The sequence below is a fragment of the Amblyomma americanum genome, chromosome 1 (assembly GCF_052857255.1).
Source record: "Amblyomma americanum isolate KBUSLIRL-KWMA chromosome 1, ASM5285725v1, whole genome shotgun sequence".
Classification (NCBI taxonomy): Eukaryota; Metazoa; Arthropoda; class Arachnida; order Ixodida; family Ixodidae; genus Amblyomma; species Amblyomma americanum.
The window spans coordinates 260,136,104-260,148,281 of NC_135497.1; the positions used below are offsets into that span (position 1 = coordinate 260,136,104).

At 48.9% G+C, this 12,178-nt stretch overlaps 1 protein-coding gene across 2 annotated transcripts in view; it reads right to left on the reverse strand.

Annotated features, from left to right (window-relative positions):
- Positions 1–11,881, reverse strand: part of Cad87A (cadherin 87A) — a 47,985-nt gene extending 36,104 nt beyond the window's left edge. For both annotated transcript variants that reach the window (XM_077649116.1, XM_077649117.1), the window contains exons 1-6: positions 11,528–11,881; positions 7,200–7,252; positions 6,934–7,008; positions 6,646–6,779; positions 5,807–5,875; positions 5,645–5,734 (exon numbers count right to left, since the gene is read on the reverse strand). In XM_077649116.1, coding sequence (XP_077505242.1) covers positions 5,645–5,734; positions 5,807–5,875; positions 6,646–6,779; positions 6,934–7,008; positions 7,200–7,239 — 408 coding nt within the window. In that variant the 5' untranslated portion in view covers positions 7,240–7,252; positions 11,528–11,881. The remainder of the gene's footprint in view (positions 1–5,644; positions 5,735–5,806; positions 5,876–6,645; positions 6,780–6,933; positions 7,009–7,199; positions 7,253–11,527) is intronic.
- Between the last annotated feature and the right edge of the window lie 297 nt (positions 11,882–12,178).

The following is a 12,178-nucleotide window of genomic DNA, read 5'->3' on the forward strand; positions in this document are numbered from 1 at the left end:
CGAGGGATGGAAAAAGTTTGAAAGAGTTTGCTAACCATCAGAAAAATGGACCATTTCCTTCAGTGTTTCCACAACAGTACCTTACATTATTCTGATATCCAAAATTTTTGTCCAAGAATGCTGGACATGGTGAAAAAATGCATTGCCTCCCAGCCCTGCCACATTAAGCTGTTTACTGTCTGTTCAAGCAGCCTTGTACAATTCTCCAGTCAAGCAGCTCTGCTTGCGATGACGTTATATTCCGCCGTTTGCCACGTGTGGCACTACGTTGCTTTGCCCTCAGTCTGAGTAATATTTTCAGTTCATTTGTTTAGTTTTTCTTTAGTTAGTATAGCTTGAATAACAGCCGTATCTCAGTTGGTAGAGCGCCGTCATCGAAATTCGGAGGTCGTGGGTTCGGACCTTACCGGCGACATGCGGCTGTTTTTTCTTCTACTTTCTAATCATTTGTCTTTGAGATAAAAAAGTGATTACAATACTAATTTTGCCCTCGATCAACCCCAACAACAAAAATAAAAACAGCGTTCAATGACTGATGATTCCTTCCTAATTGTACTTATTTTTCTCGTTTTGAACTTTAACTGCAGCGGTCTCGTTATATTGCACTTAGTCCCCCCCCCCCCCCCAAAAAAAAAAAAACAATGCAACGATCAACAGATTCTATCAAGGAATGATATTCAAGAGAATTCTCTCTGCCAGACTCTGCACGCTCAGAAAAAAAAAATCACGCAAGGTATATTTTAACCAGATGTGTTTAGGGTAATCAGCCAAGGTGGTTTAAGGTTTGAAGGAACAGTTACTCATAAGCATGTATAGCTGTTGTAAGGATGGCGGTGTATAGCTAGAGCCCTTCGATTTCGGGTGAAGCTCAATTAAACTTGATTCTTGCACCCCGAACAAATTTCTTAAAAATGGGGTTAAACATGATTTCTCCCCGAAAATGCCCCTTCTAGAGAACACACATGAGCAAGGGAATCAATTGCTGATTAAGATATACGCATATATGAGAGGGCATAGAAAAGGTACCTTTTCCTGGGCAAAACTGAAGACAGCGCACGAAATTATCGGATATCTTGTGCTTGTTTCAGAGGAGTGTTCGTTCAACTGATGATCTCAAACCTCTTTTAACCCTTGTTATTCATGACGTGGCTTAATTTGAGCATATGTTCTAAAATAATTTGTAGAAGCGAGAGGCCGAAATACCGGCACTGACCAGGCATTTATCCAGCATCATGTATCGAGTGCTACCCACGTGCTAACAACGTCCTACTCCAGTGCTCCTGCCTGTTCAAGATATCCCCTGTGATGTTTAATGACTGTTTTCGCAGTGAACAACACAGGCAGGGGTTGCATGCACGGGAAGTTCTGCGTAGGAGATTGAGCAAAGTAGGGTATTTTGCATCCCCAGAAGAACGAGCGCTTGTAGTAAATTGTCTTTTGCGGCAAAAAAAAAAACGACCCGGAAAAACCCAAATTATGATTTTTTTAATGATTAACCCGATGTGTACCCGAATTTGAACCGAAAAATATCGCCCGATTTTTACCCCTCGATTTCTGGAAAAAATAAAACCGGCAAACGAAGGACCCCAGGTACTGCCGCGGTGCATGGTTCGGCGAGCATCGCTATTCTTGCTTTGTTCCTTTCTTTTTCGCACTCTTATACGCGAGCGGAGGTGCGCGTGGGCGCTTCCCATGAGTCAAAGTTGGAGACCAAGTAGGCCGTATGGTCCGTCGCGTCTCCAACAAGAGAGGAGGTTTTGCGAAGCAGGGATGCCGTGCGGCTGGCCCATGCTTTCGTAATCAGTCGAATCCTCTATTCGGTCCCTTATCTACCCTTGTGGAAACACGACGAAGACAAAGTTGAGGTAATACTCCGCAAAATGATGAAGAGGGCACTTGACCTTCCTGTGTCCACCTCCAATGCGAGACTTCTTGCATTGGGAGTGGTGAACACTTTTCAGGAACTCAAGGAAGCCCATCTCACAAATCAATACACGAGGCTAGCCCAAACGAAGTCGGGTCGGCACTTGCTAGCCCGCCTTCACATCCAACATGATTTTCACATTCAGGAGCGGGTCCGAGTGCCCGAACTCTGGAGACGCGCTGTCAGAGTTCGACCCCTCCTTACTAAGATGGACAAGGAGGATCATAGTGGTCGTCGTCAGGCTAGGGCGGAAGCCTTAGCGCACCACTATGGCAACAAACATGGTGTCTTTTACGTAGATGTAGCTGGGCCTACCCACGGGGGGTTGTACACGGCCGCGGTCATACATCAAGAAATACAGGTGGATGGGCTTTCCTTTCGAGCTCCAGGCACAACACAAGCTGAAGAGGTTGCCATCGCCCTAGCTGCTTCTGATTCAAAATCCAAACACATAATAACAGACTCGCGTTCGGCATGTTGCAATTATGAGGCTGGCTGGATAACTCCACTAGCTGAACGAATACTAAGGAACTGCAGCCGGGATACCGATCCTACACCCCGCTGCCAGGTTTGGACTCCGGGCCATCAGGGCCTAGCAGGAAACGAAGCTGCAGACGCGGCGGCCCGAGCACTCATTCACCGGGCGTTCCCATTGGCTCCTGAGCACCTGGAACCTGAAGGTAGCTACTTACCCTCCTTCAAAGCTATCACATCCTATTATAAGGATAGGCATCGCCTCTACCCCCCGGCCCCTGCAAAGGGACTGGGGAAAGCAAACGAACGCGTTCTACTCCGATTATTCACGAACACAATGCTGTGCCCGGCAGTACTAAAACACTTCGATCCCGCGTTCACTGGCAGGTGCAAACACTGTGGGGAGGTGGCTGACACCTACCACATGGTTTGGGCTTGCCAGCGCAACTCAGCTCTCTTCCCCCACCCCAACCCTACCAGAGAGGAATGGGAGGCGGCCCTGCTTGGCTGTTCGGACCTTCAGTCCCAAAAGGCTTTGGTAAGACGGCTAAGCTGGCGGCTTCGACCAATGGGGTCCCGGAATAAGGACTCCACCCATTGCGGGGCTCTTTAAAGAGCCTCACCTCTTTCATTAAATAAAGGCTTTTCACCACCACCACCCATGAGTCAGCCGTACAGCACTCCCGGCACTGGGATAATTGCGGGGTCGCTCACCCTGAAACCCCTCGACAGAAAACGTGTGGAGGGGCTTTGCCTCGCCACTGCCTTCGCACGCCGGCAGGGCGCCTGTCCCGTGTTCCCTTCAAAGCCAACCAATTATTTATTTTCAGCCCAACGTTTCTTCGAGACCAACTCGGTCCCTTCTTCAGGGGTGATTGAAATGCGAGACAACAGGGAGCGTCCTTCGCTTTCCCTTTGCTAACACGTGGCGAAGTCAATTAACATGCGCGGAGGGGAGCGTTCCCGGAGTCCTATTCACCGTCGCCTTTGTGAGCCGGATGTACCGTGACTCGACGCGGCGCCTCTTGAACGGATTACGCTCCGCGGCCAAGACGCTCACCTCTTCGAAGGTGATTCCGTGGTCGGTGCACTGGTAATGCTTTCCTTTCGAATTCATTGACCGAACGTCATTGTTGGTGTTTCCTGGTGCTGTGATCGAGAGTTTTTGTCTCGCCGATGTATGAGGCCGGGCACTTGGAGCATGGGACTTCGTAAATGACACCCTGTCGTTTTTCTCTGGGGACGCGGTCTTTGGGTCGCGGTAGAAAGCGGCTTCTAATAGTCCTCTTCTCCCCAAGAGTGGCAGGCAAGGGACGCCAGGTCGGAAGAGGCGACCTTCCCCCCTTGTTTGAGGAATCTGACTCCACTTCGAGGTCGTGATGTCGCTTTGGACCAGTGACATCAGAGTGCGATCCACCGTTTATTTAATACCCCTCAGTGGGTCTTTAAGGAAATAAAAAGAAAATGAAATGAAAAGTGACATCACGAACGCGCTTGCTGGTTTTGTTATTTTATTCCCGAGGTTAAGTCCTGTATCGCGCATCTTCAGAGCTCTCCCCTTTTTAACTGCAGCACTGGCTGACCGTGATTTTTAGCTTGTATAGCTGGTGCAAGGCGCGCCACTCTCCGCAGTTTGGGGCGCGGCGTACCGCGCTCGATTAGTTAGGCGGTCGGCTTGCCGCGGTCACCTCTTTCCTACTGCTACTGCTGTACACTGTTGTAAATAACTGTCTCTAAAGCCATTATTGCATCAAAGTTATCGACTCTCCGGTGTCCTTGTTGATCCAACGTGCCGAGTCACCCAAAAAACAACGCTTTTACTGCTGTATAACTTTCGTTTGTAGCCGTATGGCTGCGCTTGGGTGGATGCTAATGAGTAATTACTCTCCTACCTAAAGGTATATTAGGAATAACTACATCCGCGAAAAACAGAATACTGTTGTTTTTGAGTCAATATACAAACTGGCGGAACACTTACTTGAAGTTCTACTATGGCTGTAAATCTCCGGAGTTTTCATTTGATTCAAAACTCAATCATAAAAAAAACCTTCAATTAAGCCATCGGTCATTTTCACCCGCGTGATATACTCGCATTGGGTAATGAAATACATGTAATTGTCGTAATTTTGTCTTGGGCATGTTGGTTTAACCAGTGGCCCATGCCTAAGCCAACATGACCAAGTCGAGCAAAACACATACCTTCAGTAACGATAACTACCTCTGAATATTCGCCCATTAGGGCTTTTTTGGGACGACAGAGGTGACGTAGCGTGCGGGATTTGATCCCCAGTGCCGCCGGGCACCTTCTGGTTATACTACGGGTAACCTAGTGTCCGGCTTTTTCGGGGTGAAATGCCTGAAAAATCTGCCTTTGATCCTATCTTGAGTAGCGCGGAATACCTTGTGCAATGGCGCTCTTTGGCCAAGCTGCTCTTGTGCCATAGAAACCTACTCCGTCGTCGTCGTCGTCATCATTATCATCATCATCAAAGATTACGTAACAAATCAAATTACAGCGCGGGAAATACAAATTACTGCACTGAAGGGGGTTTTCCCGACAATGTCAGTTGGCGGCAGCTCCAAACAAACACTTTCTTTAATCCGTACATATACTCCATATGGTTCCCAGAGCAGTTCAGCCCCCATCTGTTCTCTCTGTGGGCACCATAAGGCAGACACACCCCACATCCTATACTCATGTCCTCAAGACAAGCCGTCGAACAGACTGCAGCTCTCTACCCAATCGCAGTGGGAGGCCGCGCTGCTCAGCTCGGACACGGAGGTTCAACTCCGAGTCACGGAGCGGGCCGAAGAGGTCGCCGAGCGACATCGTCGGTCGGCCACCTGGCGTCCGGCCTAGAAGAGGTGCCCACCGCGGGGAGGGGAACGTCACCCCAACCCGCGCCAAAGACCTTTTCTTTAATAAAGTTTACCTCCTCCTCCTCCTCCCGACAAAGAAAACCATCGAAACGCGCATGCGACGCAATGGGTGCAGGGTGGATACCCTGACGCATAGTTTTTGGAACTAAATGGGTGATTTATAAAGTCGCCTTTAGTGTCCACCAAAATATACCGGTAGTGCCGGTCATTATGCCTATGTGAACGCGTTATTAGTGTTCAGCGTACTCGCCGCTAAGGCTCAGTGGATATACGGCGTTTGGCTGATGAACACGAGACCCATATCTCACTCCGAATGTCCGAGTCACGTGACCGAGAGCAGTACAAAAATATGAGGAATGGTCTCACCTCTGATATCTTTGCCTCGTACGGAACATTTTGAAACCTTGGGATGTTATCGTTGACGTCCAGTACAATGACGCTGACTGGAACCTTGACCTGATAAAGAGATGGCAAGCATAAGATATCCTGGAGCATATTTCTTGCGAACAGTAGCTTTAAAATACTTACGATGTTATTTTGATCAAGTCCTCCAACAAAGTCTTCAAGGGTCACTGAGAATTTTAGTGTGTCTGTTACCTGGAATTAAATGCATTCACGGAATTTTACACAGCATATTTAAGTTTACTATTTTCAAATGTGCGCTCACTCCATGAATGTACAGAATGAGGGTCCCATTGTGAGACATTAATAAAAAAATTTATCATCGTCCTTGTGGGCCGTCTAGCACGCTAATTGTGAGGCTTTTACAGAAAAAAATCGTTTCGGGTTTGTTTTTTAGTTCCGCGCTTTTATTCTACTTATTTTACTTACATGCAGGTCATATACCGTAGTTTAAATATATGTGCCTTGGTAACGCACACAGCTTCCACCCTTACCTAATTGTACACCCAGAAATTCTGGGCAAGCGCATTTTTTTTCAGGGGGAAATTGTGTACGAATGCATTTTTTTTTTTGCATAGTGAAAGATTGCGTCTTAAAAATCAATATATCCGCAGATCCCTCCTCGGGACGCTAGTAGTTTTTTGCTATTTATTGCAAAAAACGCGCCCCGCTGGCTTTTTATGGCACTGTTAACTAAACTCCAGAAGCTAGATTTTGCAACGCATTGGCAGATTAGACCATTCCCATCAATATGTTAAAAACACGATCTTACAACATTCCGCAGTCAATTGCCTCGCAGTTCACAGTGATGTGCGAGAAAACTGTACTTGGCGTGTCGTCCTTGAAAACCATTTGCTCCGAAGACGATATTTCCTTGTTCTTGAGTACTGACGCACATATTCTACCTCGTAGTGTCTGCTGTAGTCTCATAGCGAAAAATACATTCGAGGACTCGCGCAACATACCTCCCGATCAATGTTGTTTATCACAGTGACGTCGCCGGTGCTCCGATCTACCGCAAGGAGGTCCGTTCCTTCAAGTCCGTAGTAAACTGGCGAATTTTCAGGATCCGACCCTTCCAGGCGAAATACAGATGTACCTACAGAGAAATTTCCAGTGATCAAGCCTCTTCGTTTGTCACAGCTTCCCTAGCTCTTTAATTATTCTGGCAGATGTTCGATGTCGCGAACATGACAAAGACTGAATTCTTCGTTTCTTGAGACATGCTCGGCCATAGAGCGATTGACACTTACCGACGGGAGTGTTTTCAGGTATCACAGCAAGGTCAATGGTTTTGGTAAACTTTGGCGGCAAATTGGCACTGGTTACTGTAAAAAAAATCGGGCGATTGCGGATCACGATGTACCCTTCTTCTTAGAGGAAGGAAATATAATACTATAAAGAGAATTAGTGTCTTATCGTGTGAATTCTAAATTGAAGCGCCACCTAACGTTTTTTTTTTGTATTAGAATGACAGCCACACAGGTAAGTGCACGCGGGAGAAGAAAGGCATACGTACGATGGACGGCCGCAGAGAGGAGCAAAAGAGCGAGCGCCATCTTTTTCTCTGTCCTGAAATGAGTCAGCAGAACTTTATTAGGCCACGATTTCAGGAGCTCACACGGGTGGCAAGACACTTCGCAGCGCATTGGAGTTTGACAGCTGCTTTTAATAATCGCCCGTCAAAGGTCTTGCCTTGTGACAACTATAAGCATTAAATCAAGCAGACTGTCTAGACAGTCGTGCCAAGCAAACTGAGAACCTTGCCACGCATAATCCACCCAGAAAAAGCATGTGCCCCACGGTCCCATAGTATTTCGGGCTAAACTGAGCACGAGAAATGTGGGAAGTGTACATTCTTTGTCAAAAATATACAGCCCAAGGGGTTTGCTTCCAAGCCGTGTAGAAGAGCTCCTAACCACATTTGACAGTCCCAAGCTTGGGAAGGTTGAGGACTTAAGTTCATACCGCCTTCTTGAGATGAGCGTCCCTGAGTATGCAAGAGGAGCCGCGTTGCAGGGCTCAGAAGCAGACCCCTTGGGCTGTATGCTTTTGACGAATACTGTACACCTTCACTTACACCACGCTCCAAGCAGGCGAGGCTTTCAAATATCATTGTGCGATTTTTATCAAGCATAGAGCCCTTCAACATGGCCTTCAGAATAGGCAGCAGTCGCACAAAATAGAACGAATGAGTGCCCCACGCTGTGAATTCGCGACTTACTGACTTTTAAGATTACAGAGGTGCTTACGAATTTTGGCGTTTAATTTTGAATGTGCACGCATGACTCAAACAATGAACAGATATTGCTTTCTTCTTTCGTTGATGAAGTCCAACAGGTAACGTTCAGCCTACTTTAAATGACATGGGGCGTTCGAGCCTCGCCCCATGTAACGCCCGAACGTGCATGGCAGCCGTCATTATTTGACATACGGGAGCTGTATACGGACGTCACAACATTCGTGTTGACAAAGGCCGCTGTATTGATTGAAAAAGCCCTTGAATATACAGCGCAGGGCACAATCCTGAAAAAAAAATCTCGTTATCAAATAAAGGCAATCCCTGGTGGCTTTTTTTTTTCTGAATAGGAATCTGTGGCCTATGTCATACAAGCCTACCACTGGGTTGTGTTGAGATCGAAAAGAAGGTATCAGATTTCATACTTGACTATTTAGGTTTATCTCAGACGGCTGCTTATCACGGGAGACCAAGTGTTGACTGTAACCGTATGCTCCTTGTTACAGGCTTTAGAGTTTATCTCGGTTTTAAACGTTATCACGATTGTTGAAAGAATGAGCACCTTCGACAGAACCACGCCATTGAATGATGCGAGGCAAAATTGAAGACATAACCGTCTGCTTCGATGCCTGGATTAACCGTAAGGCAGAACGCAGAAATGTCACGGTCGGGTCTTGTGTGAAAACGAACGATCTTGCGCCGGAAGCTTCACAATGACGCACGATCACATGTGTGCAATTAAAATTTGAAAACGAGTAGTAAACAAGTTAAAGTTAATCGGTATGCTAAGTTAGCGGGACGTATTAAAGAAATTCAAGGAAAAAGCGCGCTCAAATTAAGAACGCAGCCTATTTTGACGATCGCCTAGCCATGGATGTGTACGCACTCGAAAGTTTCGTTTCTGCATCCGTGAAAGCGAGTGCTTGATTCAGCAAGATCCCTGGTTCGTTTTAGCAATTATTGCACGATAACTGCAGCCACACGACCGTGACAGCCAGAGAGCCACTTGGTTGCGAAGCTTGCTCGTGACGCAGCTCCGTTGGCCAACAGCGAGTCTCTCTAGCTACGACCAAGGTTAGAGGCAAGAAAGACAAAAAAAAAAAAGACGCCTCCAACGTTTTTCTGTGGTCGTGAGAAAGTTCCCCACAGAGCCTCGCTCCTGCCGACTCTCGAAATAATTGGGAAATTTTCGCGTGTTTCCGCCGCGGCCCGTAAATGCAGCGTGCGGCCTTTCCGCGCGCGTCCACGGGCCGCGCACAAAGCGGCGCTAAAGGGCCGCCCACCCCGCTCTCCCTTATGCAAACACCGGAATACAGCGGCGGCCGTCGACGATTCCGTGTCACGAAGCTTGCCTCGCCGCCGCCATAAGGACCGGGGAGAAATGTGCCGGCGCTCATAACTTCTTCGTCGGAGGCCTAACCATTGTGGTTGGCCGTGATTCTGATTTTTGCTGGCGGTTCTCGGCCATTTACAAAGAAAAGCGAAGTACTATTGAATCGAAGCTTTCACGGCGGTTGTAGAACCTAAGCGCTCTCCTGCCCATTTGAGAGGTGCACTGTTAAGGTACAGTAATTGAGAAGAGCCTCTATCAAACTTCAGAAAGGTGCGAGCCCATTGCTTTTGCGAGCCCATTGCTTAGCATGCAAGCATACTGTGTAAGCAAGAAGTTTATGATGACACTTTTTTTTTGCGCAAAACAGGACGTATGTTAAAGCCTCCCCATTTTCTCGGCCTTTGACTGCACTTTATTTGAGCTGAAGCGCAGCATAGCCAAGTGAACGTGGGACATCACCCAATTATTCCGGTTCCTCGGTTTTCGTACTGCTGTTTGGCTGCAGCTCTAACAGAAGCCTTCCGACATAGATGCAGTTTCACCTTCAGCACAACCCTGTGCGAAAAGGAATGCAATGGAGTAGGCGGAGAAAATGCGCCAGCCTTCGCTACACTGAGCCACCTCCGCCTTCGCCTCGACCGCTCTTTTCACCCTCGGGCTGATAGCACCGGACGCGCTGACCATCAAGCCTGTTTTGTGCGATGACGAAAGTGGCTATTTATATTCCTCGCCCTTGAGAAGACACAAACTTGAAGTTGTTTTTTTTTTTCAATAAAAGCTGCAAGGTTGAAGCGGAAAGTAACAAAAAAATGAAAAGGTATGGAAAGTTACGAGGCATACTCAATGAAGTAAGGAAAACTTGAGGGAAAATTGGGGCTCGTTTGAAGCGCGGGGGTAAGAAGCGTTGCTGTCTCGTTAAACCTCTTCGAGAAATTCAAGTGCTGACTTCGGGCTCAACTCTTTGTATATTTTTCACGCATCATGAATGGAGAGAGAAAAGGAGATCAAAAACTATGAAGTAAAATGAGCGCCCACGGTGCTTGAATAGTACTAAACTCTCCAGGCCGCAGTGCTGGAAGCGTAGTTCAGCGTGAGTCCAACAGAACTCTAGCTATCGCTCAAGCTCCCCAGTTCTGGTACACTCACGCTCTCATTCTCTAACTTTTCGCTGTTGAGGATTTCAGATATGACATCCAACGCGATATGGGCGTTAGCCATCCTCATAGCGAACCTTACATTACAACGCTCACTGACCTATCGGAACCCTGGCTGACGACGGGATAACGGATTCGACCTTCCGCCGGGCGTTATACTTCACCGTCGCTGCGCAGCTGCGTCTGAACTCGCGGTCATGCGTGGCGGCTGTGCGTGCTACTCTTGCGATGCGAGTCTTTCCCGATCAAGCGTGCCAAGAGGTCGCCCTCCGACAGGGGCGCGTCTCGGCTTGCTGCTACCTGACCGCTTGTGACGCACGGCTGCTCTCCATTCCGCGGCCGACGGAGCAATGCCTCGGCACTCCGTCGGACAGCAACCCCCCCCGCGACTGACGCGTGTCCGCCCCCAGCGTGCACTCGGTCGCCAGCCTTTGACGTGCATTCGCCACGGTGTCGTGTCAACAGGCACCGACGCTGTTACGTAATAATGAAAAAGCCGCTGTTGGCCCCAATTACAAACCCAACGTGCCAGCCAAAGTGGATGCCTGGCAGGCGAGCTAAATTCCTTAAAGCATGAACGTAGAAAGAAAATGAAAACAGCACCGGGACGAAATGAAATTCCGACGGCTGGGGTAAACGAAGGCCCGATATGGTGGGCTTATTTCACTCTTCGCGCTAAGAGTCTGATTCTGAAAGGACTTGGTTTTAAAATGTCATTCATTGCGCGCGTGAAGTTTCCGTTAGAAGAGCTTATAAGCTAAATGTATGAGCAAGGGTACTGAGGATTGCTGGAGGTCAACAGCAGTCTACCATACCTTTGCTCTTACAGTAAGGGTGCATTGCTCTATTAAGTTCAACTCTGCAGAAGTTTTGCGAGATGAATTCGAGGACAATGTACGTACCACCCTCCAGACATGCTAATATGCTCGCTAGCGACTTCAGTGAGGCTGAAAAGACATGCGGTTGGTAAAAGTCACGCAGCATAGTCTGCTTTTTTTTTATCTGGGGCTTGTCACTTCGAACCCTGGGTCCAAGCTCCTGAGACGGAAGGAGAGAGGTGTCCAAACGACCGCGTGCCCTGAACGCGTGCGTTCGCAGCACAAAGCAGACAGCATACTTGCCGGTGCGCTGCGAGTCCGACCGCTTTCGCAGCCAGAACTTCCGCGTTTCCGGAGCGTTATTCCCACCAGCGGCGGCGCAGTCGCAGGGGCCGCCGGCCAGTCGCGCGGTGCCGTCACTTGCAGAAGCGGTAGCAGTGGCCGCACCGGGAGCGCTCATCGAGCGCAGCCATGCCGCTGTCGGTGCCTTGCCTCGTCGTCTACCCGGGCTCAGCGTTGCCCGGTCTCATCCACGCACTCGAGTCCTTGGAAAACTTCGAGAAAAGCTTGGCGGAAAAAAACGGCTGCAAGTCGCTTGCGCACTTTCTTGCTGAGAGATTTCTCAGGCCAACGGCTGCGCCCTCCTTCGGCTGGTATGGTGGCTGCGCGTCAGAGCCAAAAGCACGCCCTCCCTTCCCTCTCCTTCCTCCCAAACCTGTTTCTTCAGGTAAGCCGCGGCGGCGGCGGCGGCGGCGGAGGAATTCGTGCGCCTCCTTCCCCCCAGCTGTCCCGATGAGAACGGGGGAAGCCGTACGGCGCGCGATCGCGCGGCCTCCAGGACCGCTCCCTGGTCATTGCGGAGCGCCTCGGATAGCACGCGGCTCGCTGTCCCATTGACCCCCTGTTCGATGACCACGACGACGGTAAATAATAACAAGAACGCCTTGCGGCACT